General features: G+C 46.1%; 1 protein-coding gene, 1 non-coding gene and 1 pseudogene across 2 annotated transcripts; 1 reads left to right on the top strand and 2 right to left on the bottom strand.

Annotated features, from left to right (window-relative positions):
• Positions 1 to 2,175: 2,175 nt before the first annotated feature.
• LOC121569240 (tripartite motif-containing protein 55-like) lies at positions 2,176 to 4,587 on the bottom strand. The gene is made up of 6 exons (XM_045221025.1): positions 4,582 to 4,587; positions 3,900 to 4,109; positions 3,611 to 3,706; positions 2,879 to 3,112; positions 2,758 to 2,780; positions 2,176 to 2,641 (listed from the first exon to the last, which is right to left on the bottom strand). The coding sequence occupies exons 1-6, from the start codon at positions 4,585 to 4,587 to the stop codon at positions 2,494 to 2,496; spliced, it is 717 nt and encodes a 238-aa protein (XP_045076960.1). The 3' UTR covers positions 2,176 to 2,493.
• A 6,019-nt stretch (positions 4,588 to 10,606) lies between these two features.
• trnay-gua lies at positions 10,607 to 10,692 on the top strand. Its single transcript is given in 2 exon segments — positions 10,607 to 10,643; positions 10,657 to 10,692. It is a non-coding gene; the product is annotated as a tRNA-Tyr (tRNA).
• Positions 10,693 to 11,740: 1,048 nt separating this feature from the next.
• On the bottom strand, positions 11,741 to 21,294 carry LOC121568690 (annotated as a pseudogene).
• Between the last annotated feature and the right edge of the window lie 866 nt (positions 21,295 to 22,160).

Below are 22,160 nucleotides of genomic sequence, written 5' to 3'. Positions count from 1 at the left end.
GAAGCATTTGGTTGGAGTCATTGCAGCTAAAGGTGGCACAACCAGTTATTGAGTGTAAGGGGGCAATTACTTTTTCACACAGGGGAATTGGGTGTTGCATAACTTTGTTTATGAAATAAATGAAATAAATATGTAATTGTTGTGTTATTTGTTCACTTATGTTCCTTTTATCTAATATTAGGCTTTGGTTGAAGATCTAATAACATTCAGTATCACAAATATGCAAAAGTAGAGAAAATTAGAAAGGGGGCAAATACTTTTTCATAGCACTGTATATATTATTATCCTATGTGAATTCATAATGTTACCAAATATATATATATTTAAATACTTTTTCATAAAAAAATAAAAAAAAATCTTCCGGAAGTTCTTGTTTGAGATGTTCAGCCTACGATATTCTCTAATGATGTAGTTCAGACGGTGGCATCTTGCCAACTTCATTAAAGAAATACAGCACTGCTGCTACAACGGCAGTCTGAGGGGACGCTAAAATTAGCCACATCTAATTTGGAAAAAACCAAACCTTGTTAGCATATTTTTTATATATACATATATATATACACACAGTATCTCACAAAAGTGAGTACACCCGTCACATTTTTGTAAATATTTGATATGTGACAACACTGAAGAAATGACACTTTGCTACAATGTAAAGTAGTGAGTGTACAGCTTGTATAACAGTGTAAATTTGCTGTCCCCTCAAAATAACACAACACACAGCCATTAATGTCTAAACCGCTGGCAACAAAAGTGAGTACACCCCTAAGTGAAAATGTCCAAACTGGGCCCAATTAGCCATTTTCCCTCCCCGGTGTCATGTGACTCATTAGTATTACAAGTTCTCAGGTGTGAATGGGGAACAGGTGTGTTAAATTTGGTGTCATCGCTCTCACACTCCCTCATACTGGTCACTGGAAGTTCAACATGGCACCTCATGGCAAATAACTCTCTGAGGATCTGAAAAAAAGAATTGTTGCTCTACATAAAGATGGCCTGGGCTATAAGAAGATTGCCAAGACCCAGAAACTGAGCTGCAGCACGGTGGCCAAGACCATACAGTGGTTTAACAGGACAGGTTCCACTCAGAACAGGCCTCGCCATGGTCGACCAAAGAAGTTGAGTGCACGTGCTCAGCGTCATATCCAGAGGTTGTCTTTGGGAAATAGACGTATGAGTGCTCCCAGCATTGCTGCAGAGGTTGAAGGGGTGGGGGGGTCAGCCTGTCAGTGCTCAGACCATACGCCGCACACTGCATCAAATTGGTCTGCATGGCTGTCATCCCAGAAGGAAGCCTCTTCTAAAGATGATGCACAAGAAAGCCCACAAACAGTTTGCTGAAGACAAGCAGACTAAGGACATGGATTACTGGAACCATGTCCTGTGGTCTGATGAGACCAAGATAAACTTATTTGGTTCAGATGGTGTCAAGCGTGTGTGGCGGCAACCAGGTGAGGAGTACAAAGACAAATGTGTCTTGCCTACAGTCAAGAATGGTGGTGGGAGTGTCATGGTCTGGGGCTGCATGAGTGCTGCCGGCACTGGGGAGCTACAGTTCGTTGAGGGAACCATGAATGCCAACATGTACTGTGACCTACTGAAGCAGAGCATGATCCCCTCCCTTCGGAGACTGGGCCGCAGGGCAGTATTCCTACATGATAATGACCCCAAACACACCTCCAAGACGACCACTGCCTTGCTAAAGAAGCTGAGGGTAAAGGTGATGGACTGGCCAAGCATGTCTCCAGACCTAAACCCTTTTGAGCATCTGTGGGGCATCCTCAAACGGAAGGTGGAGGAGTGCAAGGTCTCCAACATCCACCAGCTCTGTGATGTTGTCATGGAGGAGTGGAAGAGGACTCCAGTGGCAACCTGTGAAGCTCTGGTGAACTCCATGCCCAAGAGGGTTAAGGCAGTGCTGGAAAATGATGGTGGCCACACAAAATATTGACACTTTGGGCCCAATTTGGACATTTTCACTTAGGGGTGTACTCACTTTTGTTGCCAGCGGTTTAGACATTAATGGCTGTGTGTTGTGTTATTTTGAGGGGACAGCAAATTTACACTGTTATACAAGCTGTACACTCACTACTTTACATTGTAGCAAAGTGTCATTTCTTCAGTGTTGTCACATGAAAAGATATACTCAAATATTTACAAAAATGTGAGGGGTGTACTCACTTTTATGAGATACTGTATATATGTAAACTCAGACTGTTGAGGCTCCTCCTCTGCCTCCCCCCCATCTACCTCTTCACACTCATCTTCGTCATCTACAGACAGAGGGATATGGAAGTGAGAGATAAATGTCTGACAAACAGCAAAGCAAGAACTACATACACTGCCCATGGAAAGCTTAATATAACTTTCACCTAGCCTGTTTTCAGATCAATAAAGATGACAGCCCGGAAACAAGGAAAGGAAACCACACAAGACAATTGAGATGCGCCCCACCCTGCAGGGGCAGACAGAAAGAGACAATCAGATGCTTCACTACCAACTCTTCCTCTTCCTACCTGAGATGAAGTCAATGCTATGCAGGGCCCTGCCCTCTCTCCAGAAGTTAACAGTGTAGTGATCCATCGCCTCATATCCACGCTCCACCTTCTCCAGGTGGGAGGTGCTCGACGCCTCCCCAATCCTGACACACACACACAGGGAGAGAGTCAGGCTTTACCTTATTGTGTATAGTTTTCAGAGATATGTACATAATATGGTACATGAAACACACTTTGTTCCATCAACATGTGTACTCACCTTTTAAGGAAGTATTTTACAGTCTGTAAAACAAAGAAATGGAAAGGGTTTCCTGATTTATGTGAAAAGTTGAATCAGGATTCAAGCCTGAATGTTGAGGGAGAGTGTTTGTGTCAGTCACCTGTAAGAAGACGGCCATCTCTGGTTCCTCCATGGTCTGTATGCCTGTCTCTACGGTCTTACAGCTCAGCTCCAGGTGCTCTTTATACTTCATGGTTAAACCACGGATGTAGTTAAGCTTCTCTTCCTGCTCGGCCGCCACCTTAGAACTTAAGTCCCTCTTCCTCTCCTCCAAGATGGAGTACAGATGGTCAAACTTCTCACACAACTGGGACTTCTGCCTCCTGACATTCTCCTGTGCGCAGGAAACCACACACACATGGACGGACACACACACAAAAGCATTTTCTCCCTTTCCGTGCCTAGTGAACATGACCCAGCTCTGCATGGCAATCCTGGGTAACACCACCACGGGTGACACAGAAGGGACTGGAGCCGCTCCAGCTTCCTCCCCAGTACAGTTGTTACTAGCTCATCAACTCCAGTGTGTGTGTGTGTGTGTGTGTGTGCCTGTGTGTGTACATCATGGGTGTCCGCTCTCTCCACATCAATTATCCTCCTGGTTTCTCAGTGTGAGAGAGAAAAGGCAGAATACTTTGTGTGTTTCTTGGTATGTGTGTCTCTGTAACCTTATTAGTTTATTTTTGTGGGTGATAGAAACAAACAGACTTCGATCTCATTTTTGTATGGGGGCGGGGGGGGGGGCTGAATACAGTAACATCCTGGTTTCAGTTGGCTGGCTGTGTGAGTGAGCGACAGACAGAGACAGGTGCTGCCACACTGAGCCAGTCACCTCTATGGTCTTGCAGGTCTCCTCTAACTGACTGATGATGCCCTGGATCCTGTCGTTGTTCCCCACCATCATCGCTATCCCGTCAGTCAACTCAGTCTGGGGGCCGCAGCACACACACACACACACACACACACACGGAGCCAAAACGAATCAGTCACTGAGCGAGTTGCAATGCACTGACATATGCGCAGGAGGCAACTGTCCCATTTGACCTACTGTACATCTCTTGAAGAAGATGAATATTTTCCTACATCAGTCAGGAGCATACAGCAGACAGTTAGGTCCTCACCTTCTGTGTCTGGTAGGTGCTTTTGAACGGCGCCACCTCACAGTCCTTGTGGGCTCCAAACACCTGGCACATGGAGCAGGTGGGCACGCTGTGGGTCACACAGTAGATGTTGATCTGCTCGTCCTCGTGCTCTTGGCACATGGCCCGCTCCTCCGTCCTCTCTGGGGCCGCTGGTGGAGGGGGGAAGGAGACATGCTGAGACTTCCAACACTAGGGGTGCATCTTACTGTAATAGTTTAATGGCTGCCTCTCCTGATCAGTTTCCTTCTACTGGCTGTTATGATTCAGGCTGCCTGCCCATGATAACTGAACACCCCATCATTCAGTCATAAGGTCATGTTAGGTAACGTCACATCCTAAGCATCTGTACAAACAGTATCTAAATGGAGTGCTGCGTGTGGCATACCTTAGTTATTAGTCACCCTTCCTCCCAATGCGCGCACGCACACACACACACACTCACTCACACACACACACGTCGGCTGGGAGTATATCATTGTGTGACTCGGACCAGAAACCTCCTATCAACCAAATCACCCCTCTGACTCACTGTGGGACCATGGGTTAATAAGGGCACCAGCGGTTGAGTGCTTTAAGCACTAAAAAATACACAATAAGCAAGTGTCCCTCTTCTTCTCTATCGAGCTAGTGAATGTCCTCAAACACACAGAGCACCCCTCACCTCCATTCCACTCCTCTCTATGTCGAGAGAAAGAGTTTTGTCTCATAAATAAAGTCTAAAGCGTTAAGCGTGATGTCGGGTGAAAGGACAGTAGAGAGCTAGATTACATTGCCTCAGGGTTCCTATTCTTCAAAGCAACGCATTCATCCCATGTATTCTTATAGCAGCAGACATCAAAGATAAGATGACACTCTCACTACAAAACGCTGACACTTAGCTCATTTTAGCTAGCGGGAGTTAAATATAAACAGTAATCCTTCATGTAAATGTGATGTTTGTGATCTACATACTTCCTTGACTGTATTAAGCTCCAGCTGTTGTCATCGCTGTGGCTCCTGGAGGGAGAACATCTGATTGAAGGACGTCATCTACTGTATTTATTTATTTATTTATCAACACTATTTTATGATCTACTACTAGTCACGTTCACCAGCCACCATGTGTCTTTATAAGGCAGCCTGGAATACTGGTACACAACATTTACATTTTAGTCATTTAGCAGACGCCCTTATCCAGAGCGACTTACAGTTAGTGAGTGCATACATTATTTTTTTATTTTATTTTTTTATACTGTCCCCCTGTGGGAATCGAACCCACAACCCTGGCGTTGCAAACGCCATGCTCTACCAACTGAGCTACATCCCTGCCGGCCATTCCCTCCCCTACCCTGGACGACGCTTAGCCAATTGTGCGCCGCCCCATGGGTCTCCCGGTCACGGCCGGCTACGACAGAGCCGGCGAGAATAGTAGTTAATATTGTAGAAAACATTCAGTACGAGTGGCACCAGGAGTTTTTCCAGAGGACATGAGATGACCAGTAAAGATCGGGGCCCAGCTTTGTCTTGGTCAGGTGCCAGGTCATGTAGTGAGGACTCAGGAAAAATAACACATTTCAACACTGGAGTTTCAAAACTGGAGTTTCAACATGTTTTCAATGTAGGTTGTATGTAGTTTTTCAGAGAAGAAAATCTCACATTGCTATCATTATAATTCATATTTCACTGTTCAATGCCCTAACTGACCTACTTTTACAGTTCACTGTTCCGTCTTCTTGTAAGTAATTCACGGACATATTGGAAGTAGTCTTAGAGCCTGGTAATGTAACAAGATGAGTGAATAAGGTAAGGATAAGGTAATTACACATAGAAATGCATCTTCGCCGAAACTCACAAAATTGAGTAACTGGATGTTTGTATTTAGTCTGTGGTACAGTAGGATAATGCAAGTTGTGCCTGTTATGGTAGTGATGGTTGTGGTGGTGGTGGTAGTGGTGGTGGTGGTAGTAGTGATGGTGGTAGTAGTGATGGTGGTGGTGGTAGTAGTGGTGTTGGTGGTGGTGGGGGTGGTGGTGATGGTGGTGTTGGTGTGGTAGTGGTGGTGGTGGTGATGGTGGTGTTGGTGTGGTAGTGGTAGTGATGGTGGTGGTGTTGGTGGTGGTGGTAGTAGTGGTGTTGGTGGTGGTGGGGGTGGTGGTGGTGTTGTTGTGGTAGTGATGGTGGTGGTGGTGGTGGTGATGGTGTTGGTGTGGTAGTGGTAGTGATGGTGGTGGTGGTGGTAGTGATGGTAGTGGTAGTGATAGTAGTGATGGTGGTAGTGGTAGTAGTGATGGTGGTGGTGGTAGTAGTGATGGTGGTGGTGGTGGTAGTAGTGATGGTAATGGTGGTAGTGATGGTGGTGGTGGTATTGATGGTGATGGTGGTAGTGATGGAATTAGTGATGGTGGTGATGATGGTGGTGATGATGGTGGTAGTGGTGGTGGTGGTAGTAGTGATGGTGGTGGTGGTAGTAATGATGGTAGTGGTGTTGGTGGTGGTGGTAGTGATGGTGGTGGTGGTGGTGATGGTGGTGTTGGTGTGGTAGCGGTAGTGATGGTGGTGGTGGTGGTAGTGATGGTAGTGGTAGTGATGTTAGTGATGGTGGTAGTGGTAGTAGTGATGGTGGTGGTGGTAGTAGTAGTAGTGATGGTGGTAGTAGTGATGGTAATGGTGGTAGTGATGGTGGTGGTGGTATTGATGGTGGTGGTGGTAGTGATGGTGGTGATGGTGGTAGTGGTAGTAGTGATGGTGGTGGTAGTGATGGTGGTGGTGGCAGTGATGGTGGTGGTGATGATGATGGTGGTGGTGGTAGTGATGGTTGTGGTAGTGATGGTAGTGATGGTGGTAGTGATTGTGGTGGTGGTAGTAGTGATGGTGGTGGTGGTAGTAGTGATGGTGGTGGTGGTGGTAGTAGTGATGGTGTGGTGGTGGAAGTGATGGTGGTGGAAGTGATGGTGGTGGTGGTGGAAGTGATGGTTGTGGTGGTAGTGATGGTGGTGGTGGTAGTGATGGTGATGGTGGAGGTGGTGTGTGTCTGAGACAGTGGCTACTTGTTTTATAATTACTATTTTAAATTATTACTGTAACAAGTACTGTACTGTAACAAGCTAATGAGTACATGGAGAAAATGGTTTCCCCCCCAGTTTGCTCATCTGTTCATGTACCTTGGCTGGAAAGTGAAGTACAGACACCGGAAGTATAATTTTTCCTTTGGACTCCTATAGCATACGACTCTCTCACCTGGTGGACTCCAGTTTTAACATGTTGATGATGTTCTCCACCAGCAGGTTCCTCTGGAGCCCGTATACCCCATGGCGGTCCAGGACCACCTTGTGCCTGCAGGACAGGCACCGGAAACGGCCACCGGAGGTCACTGACCCCCCTCTGGTTTAGAGGTATGGGTTGGAGGCCTAGACAGGATAGAACAGACAGGGGCATAGTAAAATGTAGACCAAATGTAATACCTATTATTGTCTATGCCTAATATTTCATATCTCATACTGTAGTCACATTTGAGGCTACACAAAATGACATGGTTGTAGCTCAGCTGGTAGAGCACGGTGCTTGTAACGCCAGGGTAGTGGGTTCGATTCCCGGGACCACCCATACACAAATAAATGTATGCACGCATGACTATAAGTCGCTTTGGATAAAAGCGTCTGCTAAATGGCATATTATATTATATTATGTTATTGAACACTGGATTGGATCATGGGAAACAACAACAACAAGTTAAAATAAAGCACAAAATGAGAACAGTGCAGACAATCCGCTGTACATAGCCTAGGGGCCTAGACAATAAACAAACAAAAACAATATCCCTGATATACAGTAAAACTAGTTGTTATAGATAGACTAACAAATAATATAGATTAAACACGGTTTAATCTATAGGTCTACCCTAAAATACCTAGCTATTACTTACGTTATTGCAGGCTTACATTACCTGAAAGATATCATTGGCACACTTTCTACACAGGTTGTGTTGACACGGTAAAATTACCACTGGTTTAGTAAACGTTTCCAGGCAGATGGGCCAAATCAGCTGCTTCTCCAAATTGTCCATGACGTTTCTCTTCTGATACACACCCACTCACTCCGTTAAGACGTTAAAATAGTGTCAAATTAATAATAAGCAACGGTTAATTCGGCATTATAACGTCCCAAGCCGCTTATTTCAGAATAAAATTGAAAAGTAGGCCCACGGTAATTGCTCCGGTTCAAGCTGTTCCTCATACGGAGTATAGCGTGGCACCCAAACCGGCAGCTCGAGCTGGTGTCAGGGCTGTTTTTAGAAAGTGTCAGGTCAAAGGTTGCAATGTTTACTTGCCCATATATGAAACTGATACTAGTTAGGGCTTGGGCAGTTGATGATTCCTCGCAGTTGTCTACAATTTGCCCACATTTAATGTAAAGCTGTGTCATCAAACTGTTAGCCTATATGCAAATATCAATGTATAACAAAAGTGTTTGGGGGTGTGTTGTTCAGGGGAACAACATGAAAATGTGACATAATAGGCTATTTATATTGGCTATGGTAGGGTTGACATTTTGGACACAATTGATGTGTTGATGAGCATTGCAGTTAGTTGGTAATCCTACGGGAGTTCAGTAAAACTACTATAGTGGGCGCCCTGAAACAATGGGAAAATTACCCTGTAGATTACGGGCATCGACCCCGCTACTTCTCGCATGCTAAACGACCGCTCTACCATTTGAGTTTAATCAAATCAAATCAAATCAAATCAAATTTGAGTTGAACAGCGCCGGAGAAGATGGCTGCCGTTTTACAGCCCTCTAACCAATTGTACTATTATGTGTGTTGGTAGGGTAGGGTTAAAACCCTAACCCTAACCCTAACCCCTTGTGATTATGAAATTTGCTAATTATAATCACCCTGTGTCACTGAAGAACAGTGGCATACACACTAACATTATCGTTTGAGTATAAAAGCTGTATAATGAGACAACTTGATGTATTATGGTATTTTAAAATAGTATTTACCCTTATAAAACGTATCAGAATATATTATCAGAATCATGAACAGTATCTCGTAGTGCAAAAAGTACAGTATCTCGCACTGGAAATTGCGCAGGTGCAGATCTAGGAAGGACCGTTCATCCAGTTCATGTTTGAAATACATTCTAACCTTAATCATTGAGATATATTGTAGGCAGAATTTTTCATAAGAATACAAACCAACACATGACTGGCTACAAAGTAATTTCAATGTTTATTTAAAGCATTTAGCCAACAACACTGATTGGGACGGGAAAAATATTGGAGAATGCGGGCATCGATCCCGCTACTTCTCGCATGCTAAGCGAGCGCTCTACCATTTGAGCTAATTCCCCTCATTCGTAAAACGGCAGCGGTGACAAAGATAAATGCATCAAGCTATTTCGAATGACGTCTTGAATGTAGGTAGCTAGCTAGCTATAATGTTGCCACCTCCCTCTCGCAGTGCAACTTTTTAAGCTGTTAAAATCTAAATAAAATCATATATAATTTTCTTGGTCACATACACATGTTTAGCAGATGTTATTGCGGGCAGTGCTGGAAAAAGTACCCAATCGTCATACTTGAGTAAAAGTAAAGATACATTAATAGAAAATGACTCAAGCAAAAGTGAAAGTCACCCAGTAAAATACTACTTGTCGCAGTGCAACTTTTTAAGCTGTTGAAATCAAAATAAAATCATATATAATTTTCTTTGTCACATACACATGTTTAGCAGATGTTATTGCGGGCAGTGCTGGAAAAAGTGCCCAATCGTCATACTTGAGTAAAAGTAAAGATACATTAATAGAAAATGACTCAAGCAAAAGTGAAAGTCACCCAGTAAAATACTACTTGAGTAAAAGTCTAAAGTATCAAAGGTAGTTGCTTAAAATATCCTTAACGTTAAGTATCAAAAGGAAAAGTACGAATAATTTAAAATTCCTTATATTAAGCAAACGTTTTTTACGTTTAGCCAGGGTCACACTCCAACACTCAGACATCATTAACAAACAAAGCATTTTTGTTTAGTGAGTCCGCCAGATCAGAGGCAGTAGGGATGCCCAGGGATGTTCTCTTGATAAGTGTGTGAAATTGACCCTTTTCTGTCCTGCTAAGCATTCAAAATGTAACGAGTACTTTAAGGTGTCAGAGGAAATGTATGGAGTAAAAAGTACATCATTTTCTTTAGGAAAATAGTAAAGTAAAGTACAGATACCAAAAAAAACGACTTAAGTACTTTACACCACTGATTGCCGGTGTAGCGAAATGCTTGTCAGAGTAACATAATACTGGCAGCTAGCTTCTATGACACTTTAATTTAGGCAATAGTTAATTACCACCATGTCAACCTTATTAGAAAAGTTCGCTAACGTCGTCACAGCTAGCTTACTTTCAGTCTAGGAATATACAGAGAATGTTCTAGGTTTTAGTAATGGTTGCACACGGCCACAGTATATTTGACATGGCTCATGCTTGCTAGCTCGTAACGTAAAATGTGTCGAATGCGTTTGAAGCGGGATGTAGCTAGCTAGCTATGTGCATATCTCGTTTGTTTTTATAATTCGCAATCTACATATGTGACTGCTAAAATGTAGTCCACTCAGGAGATATTATTCGACCCTGAGTAATTCATAGCAGAAAGTAAACTAGGACACCAGCCAACCATATATACTTATAAATAGGCCGCTAGTCAGTCATTGCATGTATCCCCTTCGATAGCTCAGTTGGTAGAGCGGAGGACTGTAGAGGTTATATAGCTATCCTTAGGTCGCTGGTTCAAATCCGGCTCGAAGGAGGACTTTTTTTTTGCTCGCCTGATTTGTGAAACCAGAGCCTAACAACAAACTCAAGTATGATGTGTATGCCTACATGTGTGTAGAACGTAATGTGATTACAAAAAATATGTTGAAGTAACATTTCAAAAAGGGAGGTCTATTGCCACATGACAAAATTCTAAATCTCTCAATCCTTTCACAGCCATACTGGGCCTACTAAATAACAAACAAAAAACAATAACAAACACATTGCACACAAACTAACACTAATTCAGAATTTACAAAGTGTAGTCAAGGGGTGGAATGGAGCCCTTCTGGGATCTACCACATCAGGGAATGAATCCCCCTCAGTCCTGGGTTCAAATACTATTTAGGGTATTAAGGAAGTAAGTATTTAGATATTTTTTGTTGTTGAAAATACAAGTTGAATATCGGAATATATTTGGAAATACACTTGGAACGTATTTGGAAAGTATTTGAAAATAGCCTTCTCAAATACACTGACTAAAATACACTCCCATGCATTTAACCGAGGTATTTCAAAATTCCTGTAGGCAGTAGGCTATATTTATAGGGAATTATTTGAAAAACATTTACATTTTAGTCATTTAGCAGAAGCTCTTATCCAGAGCGACCTACAGTTAGTGAGTGCATACATTCTTTTTTTTATTTTTCATACCCCCGTGGGAATCGAACCCACAACCCTGGCGTTGCAAACGCCATGCTCTACCAACTGAGCTAAATCCCTGCCGGCCATTCCCTCCCCTACCCTGGACGACGCTGGGCCAATTGTGCGCCGCCCCATGGGTCTCCCGGTCTCGGCCGGCTATGACAGAGCCTGGATTCGAACCAGGATCTCTAGTGCCTTAGACCACTGCGCCACTTGGGAGAAAAATACTTTTAAATACTTCCAATAGAAGTAGTTAATTCAGGTCACATTACTTGAAAACACTAAAATACACAGAAAATAAGTATTCAAATAACAAATACTTAAATACAGATGTATTTGAATCCAGGTCTGGAATCCCTATGACATCACCAGTCCTCTAATGTCTGCTCTCAGGTGTCTTAGGTATAGGCCCGTCATCTGTCACCAATCAACCCGGTCTTCTCGCTGGCATTGGTTGGTTGCTGTATTATGGGGATGTCGTCAGCATCTGGAGAGGGTAAGATCAATTTATCAGTGCATCAGTTTATGTTACACAGAACTACGAAAATATGGCATATCCTGGAAATAGGCCTACTACAGATGTAGGATCTTAATTTGAGCCAGTTTGCTACAGCAGGAATAATCCTGCAGCAACAGGAAATGTGAATTATTATGTGGATTATAGCTAATGGAAATGTTTTTGTAGGGGCAAATCAAGTCTGATATTTAAAGTAGAAATTACAAACTTTAGAAGCCTTATAAACCTCGAAAATACTACAAGTTTGCATTTCCTGCTGTGCAGGAAAATTCTCAGCAACAAAAGAGTGATCAAATTAAGATCCTACATATGTACACTAACTATAGTACAGCTGCTCATGTTGAGACTTAGGTATGTCTTGACTGAGGGATGTCTTGACTGTCCTGTTGTGAGGAAGTGATGGCTACCTGCGTCTAGCCTCCTGCCTCCTGCTGCGGGTTGTCCTTTTGGCACCACAGACTAGGCACACTGTGTCACAGCCTGGCTGGCTTGAAGGGCAGTTTTACAACTTTGGTTTAAAGTCCCCTTTAATGACTTCAATTACCCTGGGCTATGCCTACAGTAGTAGGTCCAATTCCTATTGATACATGCTCACAATAAATATGTTATCATAAGCAATGTGTTCTGAAGCCAAATACATGAGTAGGCCTTCTCATCATCCCGCTGAAAGACATTGCAGTGAGTGCTGGAAACAAAGGCTATTGTTTCCCTTTAATCGTGAGATGGGGCTAAAAATAACTGCTATGGAAACACATTTAGAGACGTGACTCAGAGGCAGTAATTATCAGTTATGTTGGAGAACTGCAGCAGACATGAAGAAAAAAGCACAGCCCACCTCCCACAGCTAACTGGCACCAAAGCAATGTATCATATCCAAACATCATATCCAAGTCTCTTTAATTTTATTAACTGGCTGACTTGGTGCGTTTGAGAAAACATAATATTCGAAGCTCGTCTATGCCATTCCGCTGTCTTTGTGACTTTGCAGCATCAAATGCTTTCCCTTTAATAGATGAGGAAGTATTGATACGGTAGGAGAGTGATGTAGGAAGAGCTTATTAAGAGGGTTGCTGCTGTTGTTTCAACAGATGGATAATACAACTGAGAACTATAGGCTAATTCTGAAGCAGTAAGAGATAGTGTGTGAGGCTTGCTCAGGGTAGAAGTTGCCCTTAGGCACAGGATCAGCTTACCCTCCCAGAGTCCTTACCTTATTATGTAATATTATGAAAGGCAAAACTGACCTCAGTTCAGTGTCAAGGGGCAACTTCATCCTTCTCAGTGGGGCTCACCTGTCTCTTTGTTACAAAACCCTACTGAACATTGTAGCTGTGAACACCCTCCAGGTGTGTGCTGTTCACCTGTCTCCGTGTCTGTACGGATCTGCTCCTCCAGGTTGTCAGGGGACACGTAGGTGTCGGGGTCCTCCTCTCCATGGGTTTTGGGTTTACACTTCCCACAGCAGCAGTTCAAGCAGCAGCACAGCCAGCAGCAGAAGTAGCAGCCTGTTAGCACGCTACAGACCACAAACAGGATGGACATAGACCATTCACTATTAACACATGAACATAGACTAGATTTCCTTTTTCACACACAAACAAACACACACACACACACAATTTCTACCTGGCGAAACCCACCTTTGCCCACCAACTGGAGAGCATGAAATAAGTGTTGACGTTCTCCTCTACAATCTGCTGAGCCACATACAGCCCGAGGGAGCCATAGCTGTCGTAGACGTTCCTCTTGGAGACATCTGGCAGGACAGAGTGGGCATTGTTGAGCTCCTTGAATTTCTCTGGGTTCTTGTCTGGATGATATTTCAAAGCAAGCTTTCTGAATAGAAAAAAAGATTACGAAATTGAAAAGATTACGCACTCCGGAAGGCTTAGCTAGCCGAAATGGCATCTTCTTCATTGTTACTATCTTGTTACTTTATGGTCTTATCTAATGCTTTCAGTAAGAGGCTGCAGTATTATCTCTCATTTCCAAGTTGAGATCCTTTCCCATGTTTCAGTGTGTATCCTGGCATCTTTAAACTCATTCCTGTCTACACTCTCAATACCTGCAGATCACTCTCAATGCCTGCAGATCACTCCCAATACCTGCAGATCAGATCCAGTTAGCAGTCAGCACCTCAGCAACTAGTGACAAAGTTGGGGTGAGAACCCTCATCCCTCACACCCATCAACACACACACCTGCCAGGCATTAGTACATTACTGCTATAAGCACAGTTATAGTTGTAATAGCATGTATAGCTAAATTAAAAGTATTCTAAGTCAGGCTAGAACATGTGTAAATGTTGTTGACAGACACCATCAAATAAATATAACTACAGTCAGCTTTACATCATTTTTTTTTCTCGCTCTCTCTTTTCTGCTGTAAATTGTAATTTCTCATTAACATTTGATGATGCTCTGAAGCATGTCTGCTTGTTCATTTTTCATGATGCCAACAGGCTCGGAAAATGCCGCTATGATTACATATTCATTAATACCAAACAAGGGCTGCTCAAAAGCTAACCATTTGGATGGTTCCTGAAAGTGAATTCCTATTAGACTAATTAAGAATGACTAATTGTGACGGCACCTATATGAGCCTGAAGTGAATTAATATTATAAGTCATTAGATTCTGACTTACTACTGTACATGTTGGAGTGCCTCTAATGGAAATGTATTGGTGAAATGAGAGAGAAGGCAAGGTAGGTGTCACTAAACCGATGTGGATGTGGTGGAGGAGTCAGGCGCAGGACACTGAGGTTAAGTCCAACAGTATTTAATAGTCCAAAGTATAATAGGAAAACCTCCGACCTCAAAAACACAAAGAGGCGAGGGAGAATTACGCACACGCGTAAACACTAAAACACAAAACAAACAGGGAGCAAAGACGTAGCTCCGACACTGTGGCAGTAATTAACAACACACAATCATACTAGAACAAAACAAGGAACTTATAAGACACGCAATCAACACACAAATGGACACAGGTGATACAGACAGACAAAAGCAATCAAATGACGAAACATAGAGCGGTGGCAGCTAGTACTCCGGGGACGGCGATCGCCGAAGCCTGCCCGAACCAGGAGGAGGAGCAGCCTCGGCCGAAACCGTGACAGTACCCCCCCCTTGACGCGCGGCTCAAGCCGTGCGCCGACCCCGGCCTCGGGGACGGCCAGGAGGACGCGGACCCGGGCGCGTGGGATGCCCATGGTGAAACTCAGTCAGGAGGGATGGATCGAGTATGTCCCTCCTGGGCACCCAGCACCGTTCCTCCGGACCGTACCCCTCCCACTCCACGAGATACTGGAGACCACTCATCCGGCGCCTCAAGTCCAAGATGGTCCGGACCCTGTACGCCGGGGCCCCCTCGATGTCCAAAGGGGGCGGAGGGGTCTCTCCTATCTCATCTTCTTGGAGTGGGCCAGCTACCACCGGCCTGAGAAGAGACACATGGAACGAGGGGTTAATATTTTTATACTCTATAGGCAGTTGTAACCTGTAACACACCTCGTTCAATCTTCTCAGGACTTTGAAGGGGCCCTCACAAACCGCCGACCCAGCTTCCGGCAGGGCAGGCGGAGGGGCAGGTTTCGAGTCGAGAGCCAGACTCGATCTCCCGGTGCGTACACGGTCCCTCACTGCGGTGGCGGTCGGCGCTCGCCTTTTGTTGACCGGATGGCACGCTGCAGATGGACATGGGCAGCGTCCCCACGTCTCCTCCGAGCGCCGAATCCACTCGTCCACCGCAGGGGCCTCGATCTGGCTCTCGTGCCATGGTGCCAGGACCGGCTGATAACCTAAAACACACTGGAAAGGTGTTAAATTGGTGGAGGAGTGGCGGAGAGAGTTCTGGGCCATCTCTGCCCAGGGGATGAACCTAGACCACTCCTCCGGCCGGTCCCGGCAATAGGACCTAAAAAACCTACCCACATCCTGGTTGACACGTTCCACCTGCCCATTGCTCTCTGGGTGGTACCCCGAGGTAAGGCTTACCGAGACCCCCAACCGTTCCATGAACGCCCCCCAAACTCTGGAGGTGAACTGGGGACCTCGGTCAGACACTATATCCTCGGGGACCCGGAAAACATGGGTAAATAGGGCCTCAGCGGTTTGTAGGGCAGTAGGGAGACCCGGCATGGGAAGGAGACGACAGGCCTTGGAAAACCGATCCACAACGACCAAAATGGTGGTATTCCCCTGGGAGGGGGGAAGATCGGTTACGAAATCCACCGATAGGTGGGACCATGGTCGTTGTGGAACGGGCAGGGGATGTAGCTTACCCCTGGGCAAATGTCTAGGCGCCTTACACTGGGCACACACCGAGCAGGAGGAGACATAAACCCTCACATCCCTAGCTAACGTTGGCCACCAGTATTTCATGCTAAGACAGTGCACGGTCCGGCCAATACCTGGATGTCCAGAGGAGGGTGATGTATGAGCCCAATAAATCAGTCGATCACGAATCTCGAGCGGAACGTACGTCCGCCCCCACAGGACACTCGGGGGAGTAGGGTCGGGTACGCAGTGCCCGCTCGATTTCCGCATCGACCTCCCATACCACCGGAGCCACCAAACAAGACTCCGGCAATATGGAAGTAGGCTCGTTGGACCTCTCCTCTGTGTCATACCGCCGGGACAGGGCGTCTGCCTTACCATTCTGGGACCCAGGGATGTATGTGATCTTAAAAACGAACCGGGTTAGGAACATGTTCCACCTAGCCTGACGAGGGTTCAATCTCCTAGCTGCCCGGATGTACTCCAGGTTACGGTGATCAGTCAGAATGAGGAAAGGGTGTTGAGCCCCCTCAAGCCAATGCCTCCACACCTTTAGGGCCTGGACTACGGCTAACAGCTCCCTGTCCCCAACATCATAGTTACGCTCCGCCGAGCTGAGCTTCTTGGAGTAGAACGCACAGGGGCGGAGTTTAGGTGGCGTGCCGGACCGTTGTGACAGAACTGCCCCAATACCGGTCTCGGACGCGTCTACCTCTACTTGGAATGGTAAAGAGGGATCCGGATGCGCCCAGCACAGGAGCCGAGGTGAACAGGTTCTTTAGTTTGACAAATGCCCTGTCCGCCTCAGCCGACCACTGCAAACGAACCGGACCCCCCTTTAGCAGGGACGTAATGGGAGCTGCAACCTGTCCAAAACCCTGAATAAACCTCCGGTAGTAATTAGCAAAACCCAAGAACTGCTGCACCTCTTTTACAGTGGTTGGAGTTTGCCAATTACGCACGGCCGATACCCGGTCTACCTCAATCTCCACGCCAGACGCGGACAACCGATAACCCAAAAAGGAGACGGACTCCTGGAAGAACAGGCATTTCTCTGCCTTGACATACAAGTCATGCTCCAACAGTCTTCTCAACACTCGGCGCACCTGGGCTACATGCTCGGCTCGTGTAGAAGAATACACTAGGATGTCGTCGATGTAAACTACTACACCCTGCCCATGCATGTCCCGGAAAATCTCGTCAACAAAGGATTGGAAGACTGAAGGAGCATTCATTAACCCGTATGGCATGACAAGATACTCATAATGACCCGAGGTGGTGCTAAATGCTGTTTTCCATTCATCCCCCTCCCTAATGCGCACCAGATTGTACGCGCTCCTGAGATCCAACTTTGGAAGAACCGCGCTCCGGCGTAATGACTCCGTCATCGTCGCAATCAGTGGAAGTGGGTAACTGTATTTAACTGTGATCTGATTGAGACTACGGTAATCAATACACGGGCGCAATCCCCCGTCCTTCTTCTTCACAAAGAAGAAACTCGAGGAGACCGGGGAAGTGGAGGACCGTATGTATCCCTGTGCCAAGGACTCGGCTATGTAAGTCTCCATAGCCGCTGTTTCCTCTTGAGACAGGGGGATACACACGACTCGGGGAAGAGCCGCTCCTGTCTGGAGATTTATCGCACAGTCCCCTTGTCTATGAGGAGGTAGCCGTGTTGCCCTCGATTTGCTAAACACGAGTGCTAAATCCTCATACTCAGGGGGAATGCGCAGTGCGGGCACTTGGTTCGGACTCTCTACCGAGGTCGCCCCTACGGAAACACCTAGACATCTCCCTACACACTGGGCAGACCACTCCATAAGAGCCCTCTGTTGCCACGCTATGGTAGGATCATGGGTGCTTAACCAGGGAAGGCCCAACACCACGGGGTACGAAGGAGAGTCAATCAGATAAAACTGAATGATCTCCTCATGACCCCCCTGCGTCGTCATCGTCAGTGGTGCTGTGACATCCCTGATCAGACCCGACCCCAACGGCCGGCTGTCTAATGCGTGGACAGGAAATGGAGCTTCTACCGGCCGAAGGGGAATTCCTAACCTACCACAAAATGCCCGATCAATAAAGTTCCCAGCTGCGCCTGAATCTACTAGCGCCTTATGCTGGGAATGAGGTGCCACCTGTGGAAATCTCACAGGAATACTCATGTGACCAACAGAAAGCTCTGGGTAAGTGGGGCGCCTACTCACCTGAAATGACTCCCCAGTGCGTGGCCTGTTGTCACCTCTCCCAGGAGACCCTCCCCAGCACCTGGCCGCGGTGTGTCCTCCACGACCACAGGTGGTGCAGGGGATGGCCCCCCTCGGGTTCCCTCTCCTCCTCTCTCTAGCGCCAGCACCCCCGAGCTCCATGGGAATCGGCTCGGAGGTGCTGGAGGGTGGAATGGACGACCCCCACTCGGGACGTCCCGCGGGTAGCCAGCAGGGTGTCTAGACGGATGGAAATGTCCACCAACTGGTCGAACGACAGGTTGGTGTCCCTGCAGGCCAGCTCACGACGAACGTCCTCTCGTAGGCTACACCGGTAGTGGTCGATGAGGGCCCTCTCATTCCACCCCGCATCCGCCGCTAGTGTCCGGAACTCCAGTGCGAACTCCTGTGCGCTCCTCTTCCCCCTGTCGGAGGTGGAATAGACGCTCTCCCGCCGCTTTCCCCTCAGGTGGATGATCGAAGACAGCCCTGAAGCGGCGGGAGAACTCCGCGTAGGTGATGGTTGCGGCGTCTATTCCCCTCCATTCGGCGTTGGCCCACTCCAACGCCTTGCCGGATAGACAGGAGATGAGGGCGGAGACGCTCTCGTATCCCGAGGGCGCCGGGTGTATGGTGGCAAGGTAAAGTTCCACCTGCAGGAGGAATCCCTGACACCCGGCTGCAGAACCGTCATATGCCCTCGGGAGCGAGAGCCGAATGCCACTGGGTTCCGGTGCTGAGAGAGGAGGACTGGCCGTTGGTGATGGGATGTTGTAAGAGTGCGTGGGCACCTCTCGATTCACCAATCGGCGCAGAGTGTTGGACACCTCTTCCATGGCGGCCCCGAGTTGCCGGATCATGGTGTCCTGGTAGTTGATCCGGTCCTCCAGGGATTCGGGTGCCGCCGCTGTTCCTGCTGACTCCATGGTGGTGTGTTGTTCTGTCACTAAACCGATGTGGATGTGGTGGAGGAGTCAGGCGCAGGACACTGAGGTTAAGTCCAACAGTATTTAATAGTCCAAAGTATAATAGGAAAACCTCCGACCTCAAAAACACAAAGAGGCGAGGGAGAATTACGCACACGCGTAAACACTAAAACACAAAACAAACAGGGAGCAAAGACGTAGCTCCGACACTGTGGCAGTAATTAACAACACACAATCATACTAGAACAAAACAAGGAACTTATAAGACACGCAATCAACACACAAATGGACACAGGTGATACAGACAGACAAAAGCAATCGAATGACGAAACATAGAGCGGTGGCAGCTAGTACTCCGGGGACGGCGATCGCCGAAGCCTGCCCGAACCAGGAGGAGGAGCAGCCTCGGCCGAAACCGTGACAGTAGGTTACAGGATAAAATAGTTATCCTAAACAAAATCTACATCCAAATGTGGAATTACATTGCAAAATATAATTGATAATGGCTTGGGCTATAGCTGAGTGACTTGATCTTGAGTAAGCATCAAAAGCCCCTGTCATAGCAGCTCTCCATGTTGTAGGAAGCCTGTTCTTCTGTTTTATTGTAAGGTTCAGGTACTACTTGTTGTGTGGGCTCATAGAAAGTGGGGCTGCCGCCATAATGCTAGGGTCAATTCCCAACGGGTTGTGACAAGCTTCCGAGTACACCCACGCTTGCATGAGGGGGGTACACACACACACACACACACACACACACACACACACACACACACACACACACACACACACACACACACACACACACAGGAGTCTTTTATAAGGCCTGACCTTATACAACAAGGGGTGACATCTGTTCTGTAGTATTAATATTTTAGTTTTATGGAAGTAATATTGTATTCATGCAGCTGTCTGACAATCACTGGCTGTGATTATAAAAGGCCTTGTAGCAGTCAGTCAGAGTGTCTGTCTGTCTCACAAAGTCTTGTTTTTTGTCTCCTGAAAACCGGCCCATTAAAATCACTTCCACTAACCTCCATAGACAATGGTTGTTACCTGACATTTGTTTGTGCTTTTCAGCACATGTAGCATGGTCACAGATCAATGTATAAACTGCTTCGGTGGAGAAAATGATCTTTGTATCTAGAGTTAAATGGATGGAACTTTTCAGTGATGTAATATGCAGTTCAGTTTCTCCATTGAGGCATAAGGTTATCTGTTGTTTGTCTGGTTACTCTACTAACTAGCCCAATGACTCCCAAATTGTGTGTCCAATAGAAACAACCTGATGGTTCAGGGCCCCAAAATGTAAGTGGTTCACCCACTGGTTTAACCAAGCACACAGCTCAAGAAGCGAGGTGAGAGTGTGTGTGTGTGTGTGTGTACCTGTAGGACTTCTTGATGCCGTCCAGTGTACAGGTATTTTGGAGGCCCAGGACTAGGTAGAGGGCCTCTCCTGAGGTGGACAGGGAACGTTGCCTTTGCTCCGACATATTCTCTCACCATTACCTGCACAACACAGCAACCACAATGATTTTCATATTATTCCTGATGTTGACTATGCGCTTGTTTAGCTGATCCACTGATCTATCAGTAATGGTATACTGTTCACACAGCATATCTATTCATTATTGATACAACTGTTCTAAATAGTAACAATTTTTTTCCCACAGGGATCTACCGTTCAATTGGGTTATCACTATGTTATCTCCAACACTCTATTAGATCCAAGAGTCCCTAAAGACATTTTCAAAATTCATCAGAGAACACAAAAATGAGAGAACCTGTCACCTTACTGTTTAAACATGGACTAAGAACGCTAAAAACAAAACAACAGAACTCAAAAGACTTGACAAAAATAACTTTTAGCCAAACACATCCTCTGCATTTGTCCACAGTTATTCCTCTTTCTGTGTGACTTTCCCGTTCCTCTCTTTCCTACCTGTTCCTCTGTCCAGGCCGTCAGCTCCAGTGCACCCGTCGTCCCTGGGAGAGGCAGACAGGTCAGTGGAGTCAGGTGTCTGCTCTTTGGAGGACGAGGTCAGCGGATGAGATGAATAAAACATACAGGCAGATAGTCATGGGCTCACGTTTCAGCAGGCCCGGCCGCCAGTGGCCCTAACATGGTTACCTGGAGGTTGGGATGGGGTTTAAAGGGGACTCGGAAGTAGGTCTACTATACTGCAGGATACTGAGGTGTCTGGGTGGAAAGGTAGTAGTGTTAGCTGATTGATGACTTTCTGAGAGGATGGTGAAAGATAAGGTAAAATATTGAACGTAATGCTGTGCTTTTTAGTCTACTATCTTTTTAGTAGGCTTGATAGGATTCCACCATGGTTTTCACAAGGCCTCTGCATTCAGTGACACAACAGTATCACCTAGTGGTAGACAGAAGAAAGGTAGAAAAAAAGTATTGTCCTGCATGAATACTCTTACTCCACAAGATGGCGATATACATGCAGATTTTACAGAGTGACATGACATTGGATAAAAACGTAGGTCGAAAAGGGTTTGCAGGTGGACACAAAGTTTACCATAACAATATGCATTATATTCACCTCAGCTCCATGTATATGAAGACTACAATAATGATAGTAATTGTATCTTAGAATTTAGATTGGGTAAAGTTATCAAACCAGTGATTATTTCAAGGAGTGGCATATCACAGTTGTAATTTATTGTTTATGGTGTTGAAAGTCCATAGAAAACAATAGATTGGAGTCACATTTTATTGACGGTTTATTTCCTGATCTGCAAGAAGATACTTGTGGCTCCTGGGGAAACAGCAGGTAAGCAGCTCACCTGTATCTGGACTCCCTTCTCTATACTCCGTGTCTCCTGGGCTTGCACACTGACTGGTGTGGCTAAACATGTCTGCCTAGGGACCAATATGA

The sequence above is a fragment of the Coregonus clupeaformis genome, chromosome 7 (genome assembly GCF_020615455.1).
Source record: "Coregonus clupeaformis isolate EN_2021a chromosome 7, ASM2061545v1, whole genome shotgun sequence".
Taxonomy (NCBI): Eukaryota; Metazoa; Chordata; class Actinopteri; order Salmoniformes; family Salmonidae; genus Coregonus; species Coregonus clupeaformis.
The sequence above is the reverse complement of the archived record's forward strand: the minus strand, read 5'-3'. Positions and strand labels throughout refer to the sequence as shown.

Excerpts from the sequence above, each read along its gene's own strand:
- LOC121569240 (XM_045221025.1), bottom strand. Across the intron at positions 3,113-3,610 it reads AGACCTGCAAGACCATAGAG|GAGAATGTCAGGAGGCAGAA; the intron begins GTGACTGGCTCA and ends TCCTGCGCACAG. Across the intron at positions 2,642-2,757 it reads GTAAAATACTTCCTTAAAAG|GATTGGGGAGGCGTCGAGCA; the intron begins GTGAGTACACAT and ends TGTGTGTGTCAG.